This window comes from Symsagittifera roscoffensis, chromosome 5 (genome assembly GCF_963678635.1).
Source record: "Symsagittifera roscoffensis chromosome 5, txSymRosc1.1, whole genome shotgun sequence".
In the NCBI taxonomy this organism is placed as follows: Eukaryota; Metazoa; Xenacoelomorpha; order Acoela; family Convolutidae; genus Symsagittifera; species Symsagittifera roscoffensis.
The window spans coordinates 29,235,465-29,261,821 of NC_087066.1; the positions used below are offsets into that span (position 1 = coordinate 29,235,465).

Here is a 26,357-nt window from a genome sequence, read left to right on the forward strand (position 1 = left end):
GAATTAGATTTTTGGCTTTTGTACTTACAATTTGGGAGATGAATTTGAAGTTCAACGCAAAAACATCTGCTCAAAGAAAAGTATTCCGCTCTACAAATGAGAAAGCGGAACGTCTTTTCTTTAAGAAAACAGATTTCAAGTTCTAGAGATTGCAACAGAATATGAAAAACATAGCATTCATCCAGTATCCCTAACGGGACTAAAATCACAAAAGCGTCTTGTAATTGAGCTTCAACGTAATGTTTCTCTTTTTTTTCGAGAGTTGAAAGTTTATGAAGGCAATCATTCTGTTCTATTTTTCTTGAGTTCGTTGAGAGCTTTCCAATTTTATGTTGGCTATATTTTGATGCAATTCTTTCAAGCCAAACTATGCACCTATTTTGAAATTTCTATTTTTCATATGAAAACTTAGCTGCGAAGAAATTAATATCTTTCGACCCTTGTACAGATTTGATGAATAAAAGTTTGGGCCTGCAGAAGCCGAAGAGTGAAAATTGATGCTGAAGCATTCAAACTCAACTTAAATATATTACAGTGAAAACTTGCAAGGTATGTGGTTTTGCGTTTGAATTACGGCAATTCGTTTCACAAGATAAGCGATATTATCAAGATGTACTAAAATCAAAACTAAAAATCAATATGGAATACTGATTCCACTGTTCGTGTGATCTCGTTCTCTTAAAATCACCGAAGATTAAAAATCGTCACAGAAAATAGGCTGTTGATTATTTTTGCACTGATTTTCGCAAATGGGATTACTGATCTATCATAATTTGTGAAGCTATTTCAATTTGAAACCGAGTTTGATTTTAAACTATCATAATTCGATTTGAAACTCATAACACTGAAACTTGTGAGTACTCGAAACCTACACTTAAACTAGGTCAAAAAATTACCAAACATTTATGTGGCTAAAACTTTTAAGAAGGCAATGCAACTTTGAAAAATGGGGAGGCACAAAACTAAACCACAAGGCCATTTCAAATCTTAGTTATAATTATTTATTTGGTCAATGATTGATTTCGAGGCTCTGAAATAAAACTAATTAAAAACTCGCACTAGCATACTGTTTGAGAAATTTGACAGAAAAGAGAGGAAAACTCTTGACTGTATTTTCTTCTTCTTTCTTTGCGTGCTTGAGATATCCCAACAACATGCCTCCGTCTTTACTATCTGGTCCCTCGACACAGATCAAGTCGCCCCTTCGGAACACCAGAGTTGACTCTGAGTAGGGCACCCCGTAGTCTACCAGAGCCACTGCTTCTGTAGGGTAGTGCATAGAGGGCGAGTAGCCCGGTGGAATGTAGAGCAGATCAGCTAGGTCCTCTGCCAGATTCAAAGCATCGGCAGGCTTAAACAGAGAACAGAAAAATAATAGAGAACTAGCGCGTAACGCACCTCCTGTACTCATAAACCGCATATTTTAGAATTAAGATCTACATTCTTCGTGTACTCTGACAGCACCCAATTACAAAGTTCGTAATTACAAACTTGCAAAGTTTTTTCTTCAAATTTTTTATACAAATTTTGAAGAACCATAAAACTTTGTGAAGTTCTATATCAAATCTTCGAAAAATTTAAAATGAACTAAGAAACGTCACATCTGGGAAACTAAAAGCAATTGAGCAGTCGTATTTTGACGCAAGATTTGCAACTTTTGAGAGTACTCATATAGTACCCAACTACAACGTTGGGAAATTGAAATTTTGAGACACTTCACCTTAAGTTTTCTAAAAAAGGTATTGTTGAAAACCAGAAAAAATTTCACATCTCGAAAACTATCATAACTTCAGCAGTCTTATTTGATGGCAATATTTGCAATCTTTGAAAGTATTCTGACAGCACGCAACTACAGGGTTGGTAATTTCACTTTAAGGAACTATTTTGTAATTTGAGTTTTCTGAAAATTTCAAAAAAAAATTTCTTTTCTCTTAAAATAAAAATATTTGGGCAATCTTAATTGGAGGCCGAATTTGCAACTCCTGAGATTACTCTGACTACCCCCAACTACAGGTTAGGAATTCCAAACTTTGAAAAAATATAATTTTCATGAAAATTTTTTGAAAAAATCACAAAAAAAAACGTCATATCTGGAAAACTGCTAGGTTTTGAGCAGTCATATTTGGAGGCAAACTCCTGGGAGTACCCTGATAGAGTCTCACTACATAGATGGTAATTTCAAGTTTTGTGAAACTTTTTATATCTACGTTCTCTGAAAAATTTTGAGGAAATCCTAAAAAACGTGGTATCTCGAAAACTACAAGAATTTGAGCAGCCATATTCAGTGGCAAGGATCGCAACCCCCTGAGAGTAGCCTCACAGATTCCAATAACAGGATCGAGATAACGATTTCGGAATTTGAGCAGTCACAAGGATTTAGCAGTCATATTTGGAGGGGACATTCGCAATTCCTGAGAGTACTCCACAGAGCCTCATCACAGAGATGCGAAAATCAAATTAGGTGAAATTTTTCATATCTAAGTTTTCTGAAAAAGTTTGAAAAAACCTAAAAAACGTCATATCTCGAAAACTACAAGGATTTGAGCAGCCATTATCAGAGGCAAGGTTTGCAACCCCTTTAGAGTACCCTCACAATATCCAACAACAGGAATGAGAACTTCAACGTTTTCGAGTTTTTTAAAATCTAAGATTTTGAAAATTTTTTGAAAAAATCTTAAAAAACGTCATATCTCGAAAACTAAAAAGATTTGAGAAGTGCGATTTGGAGGCAAGATTCGCAACCCCTGATAGTAACCTGACAGCACCTAACTACAGCGTGAGACATTCAAAAATTTGGAAAAAATTTTTTAAATTAATTTTTCTAGAAATTTTTGAAAAATCTCGAAAATTGCCTATCTCGTAAGCTAAAAGGATTTGGTTATTCGTATATGGAGGCCAGAATCGCAAAACCTGAGAACCTCTGACAACATCACACTATTAGGTTGTTAATTTCAAACTTGATGAAATAAACACTGAATTTAAACTGGAAAATCGAACGAAAACCTTAAACATAGCAATATACGATATAGCTTAAACATGAAACAATTCTTTTGTTAAACATGCAAAAAATACGCTGAAAACGCCTAAAGATGGCGAGATAGTGAAGCCCGCATTTAAATATATAATAGATAGCTAAAAGTTGAAAAATTAAGAGACGCATAGACAGACATAATCAAATTAATTAAAAAAGCAGCTATACAGACAGACAGACTTAATTTGGCATCGCAAAAAATTCCTGAAAATGAATGACCTTGCGGAAAACTAATTGAAAAACTTTCTAAAGCATTGCAATATATGATATAGCTTAAACATGAAAAAATTCTTTCGTTAAACATGCAAAATTATTATGCTTAAACAAGGGAGATAGCTGTCACTCGCATTTAGATATAGTATAGATAGAAAGATAGATTAACCAAAATAAACAAAAAGAAACCAACCTCTGAACATCAAGATGAAACCACACTCTCAATATGCCGCTATCTTATCATCACTTTAAAATGCCCTCAGCTAGTTTGGTTGAAACTGATCTCATGATTTTTTCCAGAAAACTGCTATAATATTTGTAATATGTCATTAACTCATGATCATTTGTTTTCTCAAATTCTTAGTTATTAGAATGAGCACGCAAAATTATAACAATAATCAAACGCAGAACTCTTCCAACTATCTTGGAGTTTAGATAATGAGGCTTTTACGAATGTTAAAATGTTGGAGCATGGTATTGTCATCAATAAAACTTACATGTTCAAATGATATATTTACACTTAAGGTTTTATATGTGATTGCATGATATATCTGTCATGTTATGATGAGGCTTGGTATTCCTGCTTAACATTTTCCATTCTGCTCTGATCTCTCCTGCCTGATCTTTTGAAAGTGGTAACCGAAACACGACTCACCTCAGTGGCGACATCATTGCGCAGCTTGCCATACATGCCGGTCTTCTTGTGGACTGCGAACAGCCATTTTGCAGTATCCTTCACAACAGCCACTTCCTCATTTTCACCGCAGAGCAAAAACTCTGGGCCCTGAAAACAAAAGTGCATCCGACTGCTGTGCTAAACCGCAGAATTCTCCTACAAAATGTTTGAATATACAAAAAATAAGAATGATAGAAGATTTTTTTTCAATTGGTCCTCAATTCTTTTTTGTTTCCATATTTGATAGAAGGGGTTGAATAGCGTAAGAATTTAGATAACATCAGCTGAAACTAGCAAGAAGCAATAGTTACATAAGCTTAAAATTGATCCCTTCGTCTATCAGATGCATACCGGTTTTTCTAGACACGGAGAGAAATATTTTGAAACATAATTTTGGAGTCAAAATCACGAGTGGGGAAAAAAGGATTCAACATGACGCCACACACAACTGACATCAAGCGATCGTTCTTTGAGGTAGCTAACAACCCTAAAAACTCCAACCTACGTCATAATTACTAGCCCTGCCATTTTTCGAGCCATTTCACATAATAATAAATAAATATGCTGAGACATGTACTTTACCTGAATTAACCTGTAAAGTTCATACAGTATGACTACTGTTATTTTAGCGGAACGTTCCAAGCAAAATATGGATATGTCACATGTAGGCCGTGTCAGAAAAAAAAGACAGATGAGCCGGTTATCTCAAATTTTCAGCGCACACAAACGCTGAAGTTCTTGTCCAAAAAATATTGAGAAAGGTAAAAAAATAAAGAACACATTAGTAACCTGTTCTACGTTCCTTCAACCAAACCCTCAACTTTACTTACATTTTGTTCATTGACGGCGCTCGACTGATGACTGGTCACTCGATGGGAAAATTTAAACAGATCAGGCTGAAACAGATGGTTTTTTGTAAATTAAAACAATTCTGGTCATATATTGTAATCAGAGAAAAAAAACAACTAGCAGCTGAGTATATTCTTAGGGCTATTCTTGTGATTTTGTTCAACAGCATAATAAATTGTCTAAACGTAACATAGCCTTCAGACACTTGATTTTTTTGGAATAAAACAAACGTACATGATTCGATGATTTTCACAAAAAAAACTTCAAACTTCGGGTTAAATAGGACAAAGTTTATCATTTTTGAGCAAACTATATTTAACTAACTTTAGAAAATTGTAATTTTTCAAAATAGAATTTGATCAATTCGAAAAAAAAGGATTAACAGCGACTTTATTCCGCTGGGAAAACAAAAATTTATTTTAATGTATCTTAAGTGAATTGCAATTTTTGCGATACTTCTTTTGTACATGTTTTTTATTAGGAAACTTGTTAACTGAATTAGAAAAGTGAGTTTCGAGTTCAGGTCTTCAAACTGAACAAAAATTGAGAGCAAAGTCAATTTCTCTTTTAAATCACCTCGCGACAATGTCTGGAGTAGGCTTTTACTCACAAGAACTTTACCACAACACTAACTTGTATGTAATATCGACGAAGCGTATTCGAACTATCTCCTTCGAAATTGTTTCTCTCGGCGATAGGGTGACGACAGAAGTGTTCAATCAGTTCCCTCAAGTTTGCAAAACTGTCTTCTCTGTGCACACTAATACGCAGTCTGGTGGGGTTGTTAGGCACTGGCTCCACTAGTCGCTTATCAACCGACCCACTGTCTCTGCAAAGGGTACACAGAATTTAGAACTTGAATATAGAACGCACTTTCTGACATAGGATTTTCTCCCGAATCTTACAGGGGAGGCGGTTCGGAGCTGAGACGAATCTAGATCTTAAATCTTTTAATCTTCATCACTGCCATTCTTATACTGGCGAAGTTTTTAAGAAGGAGCGGTGGTGGAGTGATTATGTCTCCGTCTCTCAATCGAAAGGTTGAATGTCCGAGTCCCAGCATGATCCATGCTCTTTGCCCGAGGGTGAGGAAACATTACCAAGCCCAGAAAAATAGCGAAAAAATTGCATGTAATTCTTAATGAGTTAGGACCGAAGTGTATAACTCATAGAGTAATTTCGGATAGGGTACACCGTCTGCTCGTCACGCTATCTTATTTTCGGCCGGATAGATTCGTGCAACTTCTTAGTCTAATACCGATCCTAATCTTACTCTTATACTATCTAGTCTCAGGTTGTTTAACTAGTCTCTGCTAGGCTCAATAGATCTAGGGTATACTGGTTTATTGCGGCTGCTGAAGTGCTCGGGAGAGTCCAACTAATTTCTAAGTTAAATTCAAATCTCTCTGGTGCTGAAATTACAAGTAACTTCAGCACTTACAAATAAGTGGGTTGTTAGTTAGATGGATCGTGATTGGTTAATATTAAATACTTTACATTGGTAAAACATTTAATTTATCCAATCATAAAATATAGTTTAGATCAGGTTCCACCCATCCGGGTTTTACAGAGTTTTTTAGAATAGTTCTTTTGCAATTCGAAGGATGGATGATGGAAGTTGGTGTTTGGCGAACATCTTATTTCTTCTGTTTCCTTTTTGTTAAAGAAGTTCCAGGAAGCTGGAGTTAGAGACATAAGACGTTGTGTTCTTTTTGTGACAACGACTGAGTCTCTTCAACAAAATCAATTCTGATTTCAGAATGGTTGGCTATGTCAGGTTTTTCTGTTCTTCGGGGAGAACTTCTTTTGTGTCTGATCTAGCTTGGGAATGGCGTGGAGATTGTGCGTGGAGGGGATGCCTGGTTACTCGGATCTGTACGTACACTTGGGTCATCGAGGTGGTCATTGGTCTAGTTCAATGAAGTCCTTTTCTGCGAGGTCAAGTCGTACTCTAAATCCTTTGAGTTGTGATTGTGAGCGGCATATTGATTGTAGTTGGTCATTCTCTCTCGAGTGTAGTGGGGTCGTTTTGTCTTTAGATGTTCGTCCTTGGTGTTGTATTCTGATCTATGTATTGCATAATGTAATTTACATTTTATAAAACATTTACTAGTTTAATATTTTTTAATTATGATTTTAGTTAGTTGTTTTCACAAAAGCTTTTTGTTTTAGTTCGGTTATTTTGAAGAGTTACTCACACTTGAGTAGCTCTTATTAAAAATAAAGGTGTGGTCACAAAGCGTGGATGTAGCGCGGTGGGTTAGGCCGGCTATAGAGCATGCTCAGGACGTCCTTCCTGGTGGGTTAGGCCAGGAGTGGGAGTATGATTTCATGCGGTTTTTGTGAGGGGTCCTGTTATGTGACAACGTTTTATGTTGGGTTTGTTGTGGTTTTTCTTATGTTTTGTTGGTTGTGTCCTTTTTCCAAAAATCAAATTGTTTGTGGTATGGGTTTGTCTTTCGACTTTTTTGTGTTTTATTATTTCTTTCTTAGACTTTATAATAGTCTTCAAAAGAATAAATTATCCAGTTTTAAACTGGGTTAATCCGGTTTGGGTACCGTTGGTTTCCTTTTCTTAGTCATGCTGTTATTCTATGATTTGTGGTATTTAGTAAGCTGCGTTGGTTAGTTTTGTTTAGTATATGATTCCTTTCCAACCGGGTTAAAGGAAAGTTTGAAACATGTTATTATATGTTAGAGTTGTTGAGTGTGAAAACTTGAAACTGAAATTTATTATTTTAAACAATTCTTCGTGGGCGAGCTGTGCGAGTGTGGATAGAATTTCTGTGCGAATGAATGAAAATATCAAAAGGTTAGTACTGCAATTGCATTTTATTAATTTACTGCATAGAATTTGTAAATTTACTGCTAGTTATGGGGGAATTTTAAGTTACAAATTTTCATCATAATTAGATTTACTGCTTGTGGGGAAAATTTTAGAAATGAATTTACTGCATTGGTATTAAATTTATAAACTTATAAGTGTAAGAGATTAATAGAATTTTTGAAATCTGTTTGATGAAATTTGCGATTTTTATTTGTCTTTTGTGGTTTTTGTAGGTGATCGTCGGATGAAGGCTAAAAATCTAAAGAAAACATGAATAAAGTATGGTGAGTTTTTAATATTTTAATTAGTTAGTAATATTCATTTAATTCATACTTACCTGTTTAGTCGTCGGGGAAAAAACCGTGGGGGAAGATGTCGTGAATTAGTTCCGAAGTTGTTAGTAGTTTAGCTAAGATGCGGATGATATTTTTAGTCTGAAGCAGTGGCCAAAGCAATTGAAGTGCCTTAATAGTGGTTAGTTCTTCAGTGCCAACTGCAAACTCATAAGGTGTGTTTTGGATTAGATTATATAATTTGTGATTGAATTTAGTGTTGTGGATGAATTCTAAAATTGGGATTTCTATAGGTTGTACAAACTCGTGCGGGATAAGGAAGGGTCGGGATTCTTCGGCGTTGAAGGTCTTGGTGATGGGACAGAAGATGTACATTTGGGTTATGGGGTCATAATTACGAAGAATACCATGAAGGTTGGTATCTTTAATACAATATGTGAAATTTAGGAAAAATGGTGAAGTGTATTTGGAATTAATGAATTGAAAACGATGGTGTGGTTGTCTAGAGGGTGTGTGTAGGTCAAAGTGATTTTGGATGAAGCGATAATAACTATATGTGTGGGTTTGTTTAGTGCGCAACATAATATCGTGTGAGCAGTGTAAATCTCTTTCGTGTGGTGCAAGGAAATGAAAGGTTAGTGAAAATATTTGGAAGCGTTCTTTAAAACTTTCGTATGCTTGTGTGTCTGTTAGTGCTTCTGAAATAATGTGATCAAACTTTCGGTCGAAGATGTTTAGTGTGAATATATATGGTGTCTTGATGAAAAATTTCTCGGTAATTTGTGGATTAGCGAAGCGATCGTCGTCTAAGAATTGATCTTGGTTAGCTCTGATGATGTTGTGATCATAGTATTCGAGTGTATATTCGTTAGCTCTAGGTGCAGTGTGTGTTTTTAGTGATTTTTTATATCCAACGTAAGTAAATTGTCTAGCGGTTAGTGGTGTAGTGAGTCGATATAGCATGTCCGTATTTCGCTCTATATCGATGTGAGTGTTAGATAAAGGTAAGCAAAGAGGGTTAGTAAAATGATAATATGAGGTCCAAGAGAGAGTGGGCATTAAAACGTATTCATCTACAAAGTTGCGTGTTTCGTTAGTGTCGTGGGGGGTGTTTAAGGTGTATTGTGGGAATGAGGGTAAGGTGATGGCTAAAAATTCTTTTGTGTTAGTATGCTTGGGGTGGTTGATGTATTCACGGGCTGTTCCTGGTTTTGCTGGGAAAGGATGGTTGGGGAACTTTCTTTTAAAAGTGCGGTAAGCTCTATTAGTGTTGAGTGAAGATTCAGTTGATGTGGATGATGGTGCTAATGATTCAGTATAATTTGAAGAGGGTGTAGGGGTAGGGGGGTTGGATGAATTTATTGTGGAGGAGATTTGGTTTATGGTTGGGGTATTAAGGTGGTAGGGTTGTTGTTGAAGGGTAATAAAATTATCTAGCTCTGGGGAGATTCGGGGGGTGTCTGGAGAATGAGATGATTGGTCAGAATGGTATGAGGAGTAGGTTGGGGTAACTTGGGAAGCATAAGAGGGTGTGGGGGTGATTGGGTCAGGGTTATTGGATAATATGGGTTGAAAAGGGGGTTGAGAAAAATTAGAAGAGTTATGAAAATTATTGGATGGGGATGGTTCTGAGTCGGCAAATTCATCGGGGGTTTCAATATTCGGGTTATTGAGTTGTGAGATGGAATATAAAACTGAGATGTGTGAATTAGTATCGGAATTCATGCCTGATGTTACATTACTAGATGGAAAATCGGGTGGCGGAAAAGCAAAAAGTGGTATTATTGGGATTGGGGAGGTAAGATTGGTTGGGTGGGAATTTGATCGGTGTAGTGATCCAAGTTGGCGGCTCATCGTGGGCTAAAAAAATGATTATTTTGAGACTGAAAAGCGGTGGTATGGGGTTGTTCAATAATTTGTTCATAAGTATTATCATCTTGTGACTGGTGTGTCATTATATGTTGAATGGGACTTTGTGATGTGGTGAGTCGAAAATTTGGATTATGTGTGATGGCTAAATTTCGAAAATTTCGTGGGACTAGGGATAGTGGATGGTTATTTGGTAGGGGTGGTAATTGTGGTGCCGTTGGCGTTATGTCTACATTGTTATGTTCTTCGTCGTATGTATTTTGTCGTGTTGCTATTTTTGTGTTATATTCTTTTATTTGTGCGTCTAAAAGAATTTTGTTTATAGATGTAGAAAAGATTCCAAAAAATCCTGCAAAGAGTATGCGTGCTACACTTGCTTGTCGATTGACCTGTGTGTATATAGCACATGTGTTGTAGATTCCTTTTAAAAGTGAGAAAAGAAATCCAATAAAGTTAAACATTGCGTATAAAATAGTCAATTTTTCTAAGATGTAGTAGGGCCATCCTAGAAAATCGAGGATCTCATTTTTGAGTGTAACAAAGCTAAAAATGTTAATTGGTGATATATCTTGGGGACGGTATTTTTCACCGTTTAGATATATATAATCTTTAATGTCTTTAAAATATCCGCTATAGTCTTGCGTGTAGATATCGGCAAATCCTGCGGTTTCTGCAAGTTTGCGTAAATTTTGGTCTATTGATTGTCTTTGTATAGTGTCCATTTGTGTTAATAATTCTTGGAATTGTTGTGTTCTAATGTGATGTTGAATATCTGATTTTGAATAGATTCCTATTGATTGTAAGTCTATATTTGGGTTTCGAGCAATAGCGCGAATGCTTTCTGGTGAAAATTTTTTGAGTGATTGCATTAATGTGGGATATGGAGTGAGAAGATAATATTTATTTTCATCAGGGTTTAGTTGTACTACATTGTGGCTGTTTTCTGATCCACATGGGACTGCGGTATCCCAGAAATAGGTTCTTCGTGAAAGTGTATCCACGAAATGTACTTTGTTCTTATAAAAGATAGGGATTCTTTTATAACATCGTTTATCTTCAAAAACGTATAGTGGTGATACTTTTTTAGTACAAGTATAAAACCATAAGATGTTTCCTTCATAGTCTAAAAAATTTGATCTATTTCCAGATAATAAGTATCCTGCATAGGGTATTTTTAATACTGCTAGTGCAAGTGATTGTAATATTTGTGTTCGTTCTAATTCGCATAGGTGGTGTAGTGTTTCTAATTCGGAGAGTGACATTTCTTGAAAAATTCGGCTAATTGTATAATCTAGTTTCATATCTAAATGAATATCATAGTGGACATTACCGAAATATGTAGTATTCATTAGTGATAATTCTTGTAAGCGTGTGCTTCTGGTGTCATGGGGTTTTAGATGTCCACCAGGTTGTCCGTTGCTTTTTTCAAAATTAACTGGTATATAGGATGTTCCTTCGTTTAGAGGATGACCTGTGGCATATGGGTCGATTTTTACCTTTCCAGTGGTCATGTCGAATCCTTTTTCGTATTCAACTAATATTTCAGAGTATTGTGTTCTGTGAAGTGGATTCCTGTATTTACATGCAAGTTCTGTTTCTTGATATATTTGAAAACGTGTCAATTTGTTTTCTATGTTGTCTATGTTTCTAAAATTAGAACTTAGTTTTCGTGATGGATGGACTTGTTCATATGGAATTGATTGTATAAAATATTTTTCGTGAAATTTTATCATACGAGCGTGTATTTTTGCTACTTGAAATGTTGTACATGTATCTTCGGGGAACCAAACAATTGTTGCTTGTGTTCTCGTTGTAGGGTCGCAATAACCTTGATCATTTTTACAAGGTAATCGGATTCCTTGATAGATCATTGTATTATCTGATAAATCTCGTGTTAGTTGTATTTTTTCGAGTTGTATTTTCCAATCGAAAAACATTATTTCTTGGTATCCTTTATTTTTTGTGTCTGCTTTGCAGTTTGATGGGTCATTTATACCAATGTGTGGTATCCAATGTTTATCGTGTAGGTCATAGGTTAATCGTCCGTGTGCGCCGTTATACGGGTATTTTTCGTCTAGTTTTATATGTCCTTGGTGTCTTTCAAGTTGTGATTGATGTACAGAGTCTGGAAAAACTTGAAAATTAACTAACTTTCTAGCGGAGTTTTTATTTTGTGTGCTGTTTAGTCTAAGTAATTCATTTTTACAATCGTCGGGATTGAGATGTAAAAGACGTTCTATATTGCTTTGATAGAATGATTCATGGTCAAGTCGGTTTTTGTTTCCATTCGAGACTTGTGAACAGTGTACTTTCTTTTCGGAGAATGTTGCTGTGAATTTATAACCTGTAACTGTTGTTGCTCGGGCTTTTGAATAGAGTGTTGCTATTACATCTGTGGTTTCTATAGCTTGTGGTTCTGTTTCACATTGTGATACTTGATTTATTGCATATTTATGTAGTGTTTTTTGTTCATTTTCTTCACAATCGTAATGTGTTACTAATAAATCTTGTGGTCCTGTTCGAGGGGAAGGGTTAATGTTTTGATTTGAGATTACTAGAAAAAGGAGTTGGAGAAAAATTAATAATTTTAGAATATACATGTGTATGATAATCCTGAGTATGGATTATAAAATGTAATGTAGCCAATTGTGTTTTTGGTATATCTGTCGTATTTGTATATTACTTCAGTAGTTATAACGGTGGTGGTAATGATTGAGCTGTTATGTTAGGTGGATTTAATGGGTAGGGATGTTGGGTAATATTATTTAACTTAACTGTGATTTCAAACTTTAATTGTAAACTGTTTTGTTGGAGTATTTGAATATTGTGATCACGGATATCGTTGTGAATATCTTGGCGATATTGTAATCTATTAAGTGCCCAGTTATGAAGGCGGTTACTTTCTTGATGTTGTCCAAATAGTGGTGGAGGTGCTGTAAATGTATTCCAATCTAGTCTTAAAGGAATATTTGTTGTTGATTGTTCTCGATATCTGGCGTCGAGATTATTTGGAAAATTTAAGTTAAAGGGTGGTGGTGAAAACTGGCTTATTGATGGTGTTGATGGTAGTGATAATGTTTCTGGTAGTGATGAGGATGTTGTTGTATCCGTAGAAATATCTATGGGGTCATTGACTAAATTTGGTTCACCTTGTGTAAATAAATGTGTAGTCCAATATGGGAATCGTGATGTTTGGTTTGTGGGGTTGAAAGGATTTTCACGTATTTGCTCAGATGTTGGTGTTGAACCTAAGTAATCTGATGGTAGGCTTGAGGTGCTACGTTGTGAAAGAATCGTAGGGGTTTCTGGTAATGTATCAATGGTGTTTTCTGGAGTGTTTTGTGATGGGGATTGAGGTATATCAAAGTGAACTCGGGGAGTTTGAAGATTTCTGTTTCGTCGAGGATGTATAATTTGTCTATTTATTTCGACTGTATTTTGGTTTTGACTAGAATTTTTTATTCTACTTAGTTCTTGTGGTAGTGTTGGATATAGGTTATATGTTGGTTCGCTTAAAGGTGCTTGTCGTTGAACTGGTTCTAGTGGTTCTGATAAACGAGCATGTCGTTCTTCAAAAGTGTATGGATTGTCTTGAAAAGAAATTCGTGTAGATGTTTGAGGATTTTGAGTAGTTGAAGGTGGTGTTTGGTTATCTTGGGATGATGTCGGTGAAGACTGATTCTGTGACTGTTGGGTAGCAATTTTTGATGGTTTTTTGAATTATTACTTTAGTGAGAAATTTTGTGTTTATTATAATATTCTTCCAAAAAAAGAATTAGAAGGACTGTTGCTAGGGCAAATGTGAGGATTGCTTTCTTTATACATTTACAGATGGTCAAAATGAGGGATGATAAGAATGCTATGAAAATTACAAACAATAAAAAAATATCGGTTCTACTGAAAATTGTTCGTATCATTTAGACAAGTTGTATAAATCGTACCTGTGGATATAATCAAGGGTTTTGGAAAGTTGGAGGAATAGTTCGAGAATAGTGTAGAAAATTAAAAAAATGTTACAAAAAATGATTAGGATTATTAGAAAAGATTCAAGTATATCAAAAAGAAATATTATAAAGGATTCAAGTATTGTAAAAAAATGTTTAAGATTTATGAGTATTTGAGTAACTGATTGAGAGAAGAGCATTTAAGAAATGATCTCTTGGTCGAATATTTTTTGCTGTTTGAGGCGATTTTCTAGTGTGGTCGGATTATTTATTAGTTTTTTGACAAGTGGGTTGAGTTTTGTAAAAAATTGTTGGGGGCAATTTTTATGGTGACTGGGAGGTCGTCTTTTTCTTTATTTTTGTTTGTCAAATGATCCGGGGTATGGTGAGATTTTTATACTTTAGGCTAATTAAAATGTTCATTTTGTTACTTTAGGCTAAGTTAACAAATTTGCTTTGGGGGTATTCGTGGTCTGAGTTGGGGAAATATTGTTGATCTTTGGGTTATTAGATAAGGGAGGGGTACGGTATTATGGTGATATTTATTTTAGTTGTCAAGTTGGAGTGGTTTGCTTATTTTTGACCTGGAGGTCGTAAAGTTATAGTTATAGATGTGCCTGGAGTTCTATATGATTCGTCTAATTGGTCTTAGTTTGAGTTAGAGAAAGTGACGGATTGGATGAATCCTATTGGTCTATTTTGAACTAGAATTATTACGTACTTGTCAGCATGTTATTTTGAAAAATGTAAATGAAAAATGTTTCGGAGGTTTCAAGATTGTGAAGCAAATGTTAAAATTACTTTTGAAATTCTACTTTCTTTAAAATTTTAGATTGGGGGATGAATATTTTATAGTTTTTACGTGGTTGATTTCGGAGTCTTGTTGTTTTTCTATTTTCTGATTTGTCGATTTGTTCTTGGGGTATTATTTGTTCGGTCATTTTTCTATTTTTTCTTTGTTTTGGGGATTCTTTATGGTTTTGTGTATTGTTTTTGGTGGTGGTTGGTTTTGTGTTTTGATTTTCGGTGGGGTTATCATTTTGTTCTGTGTTTTTCAGATGTGGTTCATTTTGAATGATTTTAAATCCTGTGAAAGAATATAATTGAGTTAATTCGCGGAGTGCGTATTCTTTTGGGTAATAAGGTAATAGGTTGTTTCGATGTTGAACGATTTCTTTTTTGTTTGAGTCGGTAATTTTATATGTGACATCAGTGGGTTTTGCAATTATTTGGTATGGTCCTTTTCGAAGGGGTTGTAATTTTTTAGAAATTCCTTTTTGAGTATTAAAATTAGGTATTAAAACAAATGTTCCAATTTTTAATTCGAAGGCTGGTGTAAAACGTGAATTGATTTGTTCATTAATGTTTTGTCTTTGTAATAACTTTTTTGTTATTTTTTGATAAATTTCATTGTGTTTTTTATCTCTATTTAGAATCCATTCGGTGTGTGTACCGGAGGCTAGTTTAAGAATTTGTGGGTGATGAAAATGATCTTCATCGTGTGTATGTAAAGGTAGGTTATAACAAATTGAGTCTTTATTTGGTTGACAATAACTTTGTGCGTTTTTATGAGAATTTGCTGTAAACATTATTGGTTTGCGTGGCTTTTGGTTAAAAACCATTTCGTATGGTGACATTCCTAAAGTTGTCGTAATTTGTGAATTATACGCTAAGGGAAATAATTTTACATCTGCTGACCATTCGGTATATTTTGTATCATTTCCGTTGATGATACATCTAAGATATTCTTGTAATGAACGGTTCATACCTTCGACTAAGCCGTTTGTCCAAGGTGCATGAGATGTACGTGGTTTGTGTTTAATGTTATATAAATGACATAGTGTGATAATTTCATTATTTATGAATTCTGTACCGTTGTCTGTAACTAAAATTTCTGGTAGTCCGAATTTTGCTATCCAGTGTTCATAGAGTGTTGTGTAAGCGTAATAAGCGTTACAATGTGGTACTGGGTTAAGTGCTACATAATGTGTAAATGCGTCAACAATTACCATAATGTACGAGTTTCCTTCTGATGAGGGTGAAATTGGTCCTTTAGTATCAAATGAGATACGATGATTAAAGTACAAACTTTGTCCTTTAAAATCTTGTTTTTGTGCTATTTGTTTTTGATTTGGGTAAGGTTTATTTAGTTGACATACTATACAGTCATTGCATAGTACTTTTATCCAAATTGGTGCATTTGGGAAGTAAAAATTTTGTATAAAATTTGAATATGTTTTCTCTGATCCAGAGTGTCCTTTAATATTTTGTGTATGTGAAATATTAAAAGCTATAAGAATCATACTTAAAGGGAGACATGGAACTGTAGATTCATTCAGGTTATACTCTAAAAGGTCTGTATTTTCGTTAATTGTTGTGTTGTTAAATTTGCGAAAGTATCGGAGGAGTGTTTTGTTTCCTAGAATGGTTGAATCTGCTTTGATAGGTTTAGTTTTATATTTGTGCCATGATTTCAGTTGTCGAATTATCGGGTCAAGATTTTGATATTGTTTCAGTGTTGAAATTGTAATCGTTTCTGTTGGAGGGAGAAAAATGTTTTCAATTTCGAATTTAGATAAGGGTATTGTATCAAGTGGGTCGTGAAGGTCAAAAACTTGATTTATTGTGTATTTTGAATCATTTGTTTGTGGTCCTGATAAATTTATTTTATCAGTTAAATCTTCTTTTTCAATTAGTGGAAAATGGTCTTTTTTAGGCGGGTGTTGTTTTGTTCGTTTTTGTTGGGTGTTATTTTTTATCCATTGAGAATATGGGATTGGTTTGAAAGTTGATGTTCCAAGTAAATCAACTTCATAATGATTATTTTGACAATCTAAATAAAGTGGGAAATGTTGTAAATTATTTATTTGTGATTGTTCAATATCAGTTTTTACTGCATATTTGCATTCCAATCGGGGTGATGTTTCGTTTTCTGCAAGGTAGAATTTTATATTTTTGGGTATTTCAACTGTGGTTTTACGTGTAAGTAATTCAGGTGGTGTATTTCGACTTAAGGTGTCTGGTAATGCAAGATTTTTTCCTGCAGTCCAAACTATATGTAAGTTTGGAAATTTCATTAGAATTAGTTGAAATCTGTAAACTCGGTGGTTTGGGTTAGATTTTTGTGTAAAGAGAAAGATGATTGGTTTATGGTCTGTGAATAGAACTGTTGGATGTTTTGATCCAAGTATCAGAAATTCATATTCTGTCAGTGTATATATTATGGCTGTACATTCTCTCATTAGAGTTGAGAGTCGTAGCTCTGCTTGAGTGAATAATCGAGAATTTGCTGATATGAGGTTCATTTTATTTGTACCATTATGTGATTGTAATAGTGCTGCACCGATGCCAAAGTTCGAAGCATCGCACATTGCATAAAATGGTTGATTTGAATCTGGAATTGTGTTTGAAATTTGTTCATTTAAAAGTTTCTTTATTTCTTCAAATCGTGTTTGATGTTCTGTGTTCCATTCAAAATTATTTTGTTGTCTAAGGATGTTATAAAATGGTCGTAGATATAATTGCATTTTATAAACATATTTACTTAAAAAGTTTAACATTCCAAGAAATTCTTGGATTTTCTTTTTATTTGTTGGTGGTTGAAGTTTTTGAATAGCGTCAATGCGTGATTTCAATGGAGTGATTGTTTTTCTTTCTATATTATGTCCTAAGAATTTAACTCTTGTCAAAAAGAAGTGTGATTTATCGGGGGCGGCCTTCAGATTTTCGTTCTGAAGTATTTGGTGATATTTTTCTAAAACATTGAACATCTCGTCTTTTGTTTGTGATTGCATAAAAACATCGTCTAAATAGGTGATTGCGTTTTTCTTGAGTATTAGTGGTCTAAAAATTTTGCTCATAAAAGCTGAAAATGCTGCTGGTCCTATGGATATTCCATAGAATAAGCGGTTGAATTCATATTGTTGGTTTCCGATAACAAATTGTGTTAAACGTCGTGATTGTTCATCTAGTGGCATTTGATTGTATGCACTATTCATATCGGCGGTTGTAAAGTATTTGCCGTTTATTTTTGTTAAAATAACTTGTATTGGTTCAATGGGCCAATTACATTTTGATTCATCTATAAGTGAATTGAGGTATCTAGCATCGAGAACGATTTTTAATGATTCTCCTTTAGCTAGAATGATAACGGGGTTAATGAATGTGTTCCCTTTTGGTTGTTCTTCTTTATTAACTGGTGATATAATGTTGTATTGTTCTAGAATATCGAGTAATCTGTTCACTTTATCATGTAAGTGAATTGGTACTTTACTTGCTCTCTGTTTTTTGAAAACTGCGTCTGGTTTTAACGGGAGATGTAGTGATGAACTGATTTTGCCAACATCGAATTTTGATGTTGCATAGACTGATGAATATTTAATTAGCTGTTTGGCTAATTTTTCGAATTCGTCTTGTGTTATTTGTGAATGTTGGAAATTAAACATTGTTAAAAATTTTTGTTGGTCCTCTGTGTAGTTACTTATGTTGAATGTAGGTTTGAAATATGGAGTTTTTGTGAAATAATCCGTATTTCTGTTTTCGTTACTTATTATATTATTTATAGATAATTCTTCATTAAGAATTGTAGATTGGCAAATATCTAGTAATTGGAGTATATTATTTACGCGATAGGCTTTTTCGTGTATTTGTGATATTGTAGCGTTGGTTTCACAATATCCTAAAAGTCCTAAAGGTAATGTTACTTGGTAAGGTGTGTTGTTATAGACATGTAAGGAAATGATATCGGAATTCGAATTTTTCAAATATTTTATGGATGAGATTGTGATTTTGAAAAATTTGTGAATAGGTTTGAATTCAAATTCTGACATATAAAATTTTTGTTTGTTTTGTTCTTTATCATATTGGTGAACTTGTTTGATTGAAAAATTATAGATATTTCCTGATAGTGGTTTTAGGTGTTTTCTTTGTTGGTTAAATATCGGGTAGAATTTTGAAAAGAATGGTGGTTGTTTATTTAATCTTTGAAAAAATGTTAAGGATGTTTCTTTTGTTTTTGTATATTTATCTTTGATTAATATTTTACTATTTAGTATGTTAATTGTTGGTATATACTTCGAAATAAATGGTATTCCAATGATATTATATTTAATGTCAGTGATATGGAATATTTGTTTAAATGGCTTATTTAAAATTTTGCTTTGTTCCATTGTTCTGGTGGGGAGGAGAAATAATTGGATTTTTCCGTAGTTTATCAATGTTGATCCTTGTGCTGTTGCTAACTTACTGGAGGTTTCAAGAGGTGTTAGCTTTGGGTGTAAAGTTTTTATTTCATTCCATGTGGGGATGTTTATTATGTTTGATTCTGCTCCTGAATCAATTAAAAAATCTATTTCAAGGTCTGGTGGTTGAAATTCTTTATTTCTTGGGCTTTCTAAGAGAAATGGTATTGTCCAAATTTTTTCTTTGGGTTGTTCTTTTTGTATATTTTGATAAATGTGGTTTGTATTCAAGCATCTTGTTTTGGTATTTTTATTGGTTTGATTTGTAGTGTTAATCTCATTTGTTTCTTGCGTCGTTGGTGTGGAATTTATGGGTGTAGTGTAATAATTTTGAAGAAATTCTGATTGATTTTCATATATGTGTGATGAAAAAGGTTGTTCATATATGACAGATTCATAGTCATTTTCGACTTTTATCATATTGATAGAAAGAGTGTTTTCAGTATCACTTTCTGAATCTGATGATGTACAGTTTATTTGATTGAGTTGTAACGTATCAGTTACTGTGTCATCAATACCTGGAGGGTCTGATGTTGTTTCTGGGTTAGACTGTACTTGATTGATTTGTCTTTGATGTTTAGGTGTACTACTTCTGTGGCGATTATTAGAATTATTATAGTTATTATTATTCCGGTGTGGTGATTGGGAATAATTTCTATAACGATTATTATAACTTGAGTGTCGATTTTGTGAATTATTTCGCGATCTGTTTTGGTAATTATTGTTTGGTCTGTTATAGTTCGATCTATTATATGAGTTATTCCTTGATTGACTGTTCGGGTAATTCTGGTTTCGGTTGTTTGAATAACTTCTATTTCGATTATAGGAGTAGTTTCTATTCCTATTGTATGATGAATTTCGTGATTGGTTGTTTGGATAGTAGTTATTTCTTGATTGGGAATTAGATCTAGAAACAAATCGTTGTGTATTTGAATTTGATCTGGAGTAGTTATTTCTACTATTTGGTCTATTGTAGTGATTTTGTGATGAATTTTGTGTATTTCTTCGTTCTGGCGATCTTCCTCTATAACTTGAGTTATATGGTGATTGATTTCTTGTATAATTCGTATTGTTCGGGAGTGGTTTTCCTGAACTGTTGTTGCTGTGGACTGTTTTGTTCGGTAGATTTTGATCTTTTTTCATGTATTGATAGAATGATTTATTTGGTTCTTTATATTTTTGAGGTTTATTTTGATTGTCTTGCTGTTTTTGTCTACATTCGGAAATACTATGTCCGTATCGTCGGCAATAATTACACCATTTTTTGAAAGATGGTTTGCCTTTGAAGTTTGGGTTCTTTTCATAAATATTGAGTATTTCAGTGATTTTTTCAACGAGGTCTGTCTCTGATTCCTGTATATTATTAATATTAGTGGGAGTCGTTTCAATTCTGTTAACGTATTGTAGTTTCAGATTTTCCGTTTCTTCTAGTTTCATCGTGATTTCTGCTTGTTCTAATTTGTCTACTAGTTTTCGAAAATCTAAATCGGGTTCTCGAATTGAAGAAGGATGGGATGCTCTTTTTTTTATTGCTATTTTCCTTAATTGTGGTGTTAAGGTCATCATTAAGATTTCTGTCATCTGTCGTGTGTATTTAATGAATATGCTTTTCGAACTAGTGTTTCGATTCGTACTGCTATTTGCTTGATGGTTTCGTTTGGTAATCTGCGAATTTCATTACATAAAACTCTTTGTTGTTGTTTGTTTCTTTCGGAGTCAAACATTTTTGAAAATTCCTGTGTAAACCTTTTCCAGTTTGATTTTATTTCTAGAGGTAGTACTGAAAACCATTTTTGGGCTGCGCCATCTAGAGTTGTTTGTATTAACGCTGTGCGTCGATGTATCCAGTTTTGATGTAGTGGCGTATTAATTGGTTCAGGTCCAATATTTAAAATCAGGTTTGCTGTTACTGCATTTAAATAATCTTCTACAGAGTATTCAGGGTCTGTTCCTGTGAAAACCATTAAAGGTTTGTTTGATGTTATTGATGATCCACCCATAAGGTATGGATTCATTGTCATTTGTAATGATTCTGCTGCATTTGGCATTTGAGAAAAATTTGAAAGTTGGTTTCTTGTTATTTCATGTTGTTGGAGATAATATGGGAGTGGTATTTCATTTTGCATTTGTGATGGTTGATACGAGTGTGCAGTCATTGGATTTTGTTGTTGAATTGGTTGAAAAGATTGTGTATTAATTAGATTTTGTTGTTTAATTGGTTGTTGATGTTGTGCATCTATTGGTTGTGGAGAAAAATTTCTATGATTTGTACGTGTTCTCTGTATTCCTTGTCTACGATATTCTTGAGTATTTGGTGCAAATATATCTGGTTGTAAGAAATCATCATCTGAGGATAAATAATCCATTTGATAAGATGTCTGTTTTTTATTTTTATTTTGTTGAAAAAATGGGTAATTTTCACTGTGATCCTGTGGAGGATTTGTTTGGAAATTTATTGAATTAGGTTGGGTCATTGGGTTATCCCAATTTCGAGATCTTGTATATTGGTTAAAATTTCTTTGTGGTTGGTTATATGTTTTTGATGGATGTGTATAATTATAATTATGGTCTGCAAAGTTGTTTCTAGTGAATGTTTTGCGTGTTTTTGATGGTATTGTCATGGGTCTGTATGTTTGGTAATCCATATGTGAATATTTAGGGGCAACCGAAGGTTTAACGGTTGATTGTAAGGTTACCTGTGTTTGTGAAGGATTTGTATTTCTTGGTGTTGTTAAATTTGGGCGTATTGGTGAGATACTTTGTTGTGTAGTTGTTGTGTGTACAATTTCTTCATTTATGAAGTGTGATGGTGTCTGGATATCTTGTTGAGTAAGATTCCTAGTTCCATTGAGGTTTTCATTGTGTATAACTGTAGAGTTTAAACTATTATTTTGTGTATCGGGCAAAAATGTATTATAGTTTAATGGTGTTGCATCAATGGTTAATGGTATTACTTTTACATAATCTCTTATGTAAGATATCGTACTTATTGCTTGACTTGAGATTGATTGTGGGAAGCTTATAAATGCTGGATGAGACCATTCGGGGTCCCAAACATAATCTGATTGTTCTGTGATAGCGGTATCATCGTTCGAGTTTTGGGGTCTAAAATTTTTTCTTGCTTGTGCAATTAAATCAATATTGTGTGTGAAATAATCTATTATGAACCATGCCAAAATTTTTTGTAGATCGTGTTTTGTATGTTGTGAAACGTCGTCTTTCGTGAAATTTTCTTTAATGATGTTTAAATAACTAGAGAGTAGTGTGATTTCATGTCGTACTCTTAAATGTTTAGATGTTTCTGTCGGTGAGACATTTGTTATTGGGATTTCGTTTTCTAATATCGAAATATAACTATATATTATTGCGAAAACTTCATTGGTGAATATGGAGTTTGCTCTTTGTGAGTTATGATATTGGATGCTTTTTATATATTCTGAAAAAACTTTTGAAAATTCTAAATCAAGATCGTCTGTTTGAATTGTATATTTTCTATTATTATGGTTTGGTGAGGTGAATTCTATGGAGTAGATTCCATACTGTTGTGTTATGTTGCATATATCTTTTAAGTAGTGGTCTATGATTTGTCTTTTGATTTTTACATCTGGGAACTCTGTTTTACATGGACTAATTCCGGGTTCAAATAAATTTACGAGTAAATTTTGACAAAATATGTGTTGTCCTCTATCAGTATCTGCGTCTACTATAAAAGGAAAGATTTCATCATCATCTGGACTTTCTTCACCTGGAGTGTGCGTTGAGCTCATTTTTTCGTTCGATGACTGTTAATATGTAATTATTAATGTGTCGAATTGGTTGATTCCAATTGTATAAATGTACTGGTTTGTGTTTGTACTGCTTTTTTATTCTTCTTTTTCCTCTTTGTGATGAATTTGAAGTTGTTTCTGAGTCAGAGAAATATAATTGATCGTGAATTGGGCAATTTTTATCTATTGATTCTTTTAGTTTGTAAAGTTCGTCTAAACTGTTGGTTTCTGATTCTGAAAATGCGTTTCGATTTTTTGAAAATCTTTTTCGTGTTATTTGTCTTTGTTTAGTTATTATTTTTCTCTTTAGTGTTTGTCGTTTTGTTCGAATGTATCCAACTGTTTGTGTATGAGGTGTGATTACAAGGTCGTATTTTTTGTTGTCTATTTCACAATTGTGTAAAACGATTGTTTGTTTATTTCCTAGGTTTTTTAAATGACATAAGGTTTAGAATGACGGATGCAAAGGGTTGTTAAATGATTTCTATTTTCCTAAACTGTTAGTTCTTACGATTTTTTGGTTAGCTTAACCTGGGTCTGTTTGTTCAGGGTTGGAGAGAAAAGTATATCGATTCCGAAGAATGATTTTTTACTTTCTCGTGGCTAGTATAAGTTAAGGTGTTAACTTACTTAATCTTACTTAGGGGTAGTGATTGTGTTCAAGGGTTGGAGAATAGTAAATCGATCCACAAGGTTCAGGTATAATTAGAACGCGAGTAGTTCGTTAGATACTATTTTAAACTTACTAAGTCTAAGATTTATCCTGGGTCTGGTAAGAGGGAGGGTCAAGTGAAGGATGAATAACCGAAGTTCTTCACTGTTTATCCTAATTTGAATGATTAGTTTTGTTTAAAAATTTCTATTAGTCTTGGGTCTTTAGAAAGGGTTGGGTAGTGAATCGACGTTTGAGGTCGTTAGACACTAATTAAGTGGGTGGGGGAGAACAAAGTTGTTCTGTTTGATCCAAGGATAAGCCTTGATGATCAAATTTGAAATTTAATTAAGTAGAAAATGATTTAAGATCCAAGGATAAGCCTTGATGATCTGGTTTTAAAATTAAGTGAATTTAAGTTTTAATAAAATTTTAAATGTGTGTAAAGGAAAGATTTAGTGTTTTGATGATATTAGTGGGTTTATGATTGCTGTTATGTTTTAGGTGATGGAGCTGGAACAACAGGATGATTTATGATTACTAACCATTTATTGTCATGCTACTAATTTTTATTTTTATTTTTCAATAAATATTTTTCAAACATGTTTTGTATATAACTGCAGAATTTTAGGAAAACGATCTTAGATCTTTTTATCAATCGTTATTGTATATTAATAATTTTGTTTAGCGCCTGAAATGATTTTGAAGATTAACTTCAAGGTTTATGTTTGCAAATGAAAATCTAAATTCATTGCCAGTAATATTCTAAATATAAAAGTTTGTTCTGGTTTTTGCCTAACTATCATATAGCTATATGGCAAGTTTCTACTTTGTCGTATGTCGTCTCTGGTTCGAGGTCTTCTTCCAATTCCGGGTAGTTCTGTTATGGTTCGGAATATTGGCTCTGATCTATTGAGTCGTAGAGACATTTCGATTAAATTATTGTCGTATAACATTTTGTAAATGTTTTTGTCTAATTTCTAATCTATTTTGGTTAATTCTAAGCTATTAAGGTCTTGTTCGAGACTTATGGTCGCACCAGATGAGTTAGGACCGAAGTGTATAACTCATAGAGTAATTTCGGATAGGGTACACCGTCTGCTCGTCACGCTATCTTATTTTCGGCCGGATAGATTCGTGCAACTTCTTAGTCTAATACCGATCCTAATCTTACTCTTATACTATCTAGTCTCAGGTTGTTTAACTAGTCTCTGCTAGGCTCAATAGATCTAGGGTATACTGGTTTATTGCGGCTGCTGAAGTGCTCGGGAGAGTCCAACTAATTTCTAAGTTAAATTCAAATCTCTCTGGTGCTGAAATTACAAGTAACTTCAGCACTTACAAATAAGTGGGTTGTTAGTTAGATGGATCGTGATTGGTTAATATTAAATACTTTACATTGGTAAAACATTTAATTTATCCAATCATAAAATATAGTTTAGATCAGGTTCCATTAAGCAGGATCGCAAAAGCGGTTTTTCGTGAAGAGCTGTTCTTATGTTGGTCCTTTCCATTGTGGATAAACCATCTCAACTTTACTTAAACTAACAGTATTGACACTAAAAATCGAAATTTGAAATCTCCAATCACAATAAAAAATTACTGGTCGAAGAAAAAAAAACCAAAGAACGCAGAAGATGAATAGTAAAAAGGAGGATCGAAACGTTTTAAATGCAGGTCAAAAGAAATTCTAAAGACGTTGTTTTTTGATATCCTCAATCAGAAATCGCCAAGCAACTTTGTTAATTATTTAGCAATTAAGTTAAAGAGGAAAACTTTTGAACATTATAAACACTATTTTCATGAGCTGCATTTTTGTCGACTATAATTATCATGGTGACCAAGACATCAAAAATGTACAAAAATACCTTTGTTGTAACAAACTCGCTATATTCATCAATTGGAAATACTCATTAATGTTAAAAGCAGCTGCTCTTCCGCACTCAGCTTCATATGAGGTTGATGATAATTAAGGATTAAAAGGATTAGTTTTGAAGAAGTTTTGTCTGTTTAAAAATTGAAGATTTACTATGCGTTACTCATATTGATATAAATAAATTGATACTTCTTTATCATACAATTTGAGCAAAAAAAAATCTTTCATAACCTTACTTGACAAACTGGACAACGAGGCATCCCTTGATAGAAGACACTCGCATGTAAAATGTGCCAGGCGGCTTGTTGTTCAGAACTGCAACCGCTTCCGCATTCTGAGCAGCAGGATCTCTTCCCTCAACATGGTAGATGAGAACCCTAAATAACATCAAAAGCACATCAATTTCAGTTATTACCATATACTGCTAGAAATAATCCAGTAAGAAAAAAAACGATTTTTTTAATATTCGCTGACCAAAAAAGCTAAAAAAAATACAGAGCATAAATTTCGGAGTATTAGCCTGAAACACTTGCAAAAGAATAAGAATCAAGAAAATTTCATTAGCGAAGCAAAGAATCTTGATTGATTGATCTGAACAGTTGGTAAGGCAAAACTTTGAAATACGTAGTTATGTTGCAATCTTGAAAAAAAAACTCGATTTCCAAATTATATAGATAAGTCTCACCCATGAAGGTTTGTCAAATCGTCGTTCATCACCAGTGGCATTTTCAAAGGAATCTGAAAGCAGGGAACAAATTTTTTGAACAAATTTAAACTAATTTGACTTCTGTTTCACGTCGGTTTTGTACATCCAACTATGATCTCAAATAAGTTTCAGACAACAGCGAAGCTTCACTGCACATATGCTAAGAAACATTTTCAAATTCAAAAATAAACAAGACTGCTCGTATATTAAAGCAGAGCCCTGAATGTTTCGACTGCGTTTTTAACTGGCCTCGAATAGTTTTTGGTAAAAAAGTATAGATGTTAAGATATATAATGAGATATAGCTCAGCTGAGCTTCACGCCACTTGCGATTCAAAATTGAATGACTATGATTAGAACCAAATGAAATAGAAAACAAAGATTGAAGAAAAAACTTATAGGAGCTTTCGGCAAG

At 33.8% G+C, this 26,357-nt stretch overlaps 1 protein-coding gene across 1 annotated transcript; it reads right to left on the reverse strand.

Moving 5' to 3' along the window:
- Positions 1–992: 992 nt before the first annotated feature.
- Positions 993–25,971, reverse strand: LOC134846516 (uncharacterized). Its single transcript, XM_063863897.1, has 6 exons — positions 25,923–25,971; positions 25,474–25,614; positions 5,403–5,598; positions 4,751–4,816; positions 3,900–4,028; positions 993–1,351 (listed from the first exon to the last, which is right to left on the reverse strand). Exons 1-6 carry the CDS (start codon positions 25,961–25,963, stop codon positions 1,046–1,048), a joined length of 879 nt encoding a protein of 292 aa, XP_063719967.1. The 5' UTR covers positions 25,964–25,971; the 3' UTR covers positions 993–1,045.
- Positions 25,972–26,357: the final 386 nt, after the last annotated feature.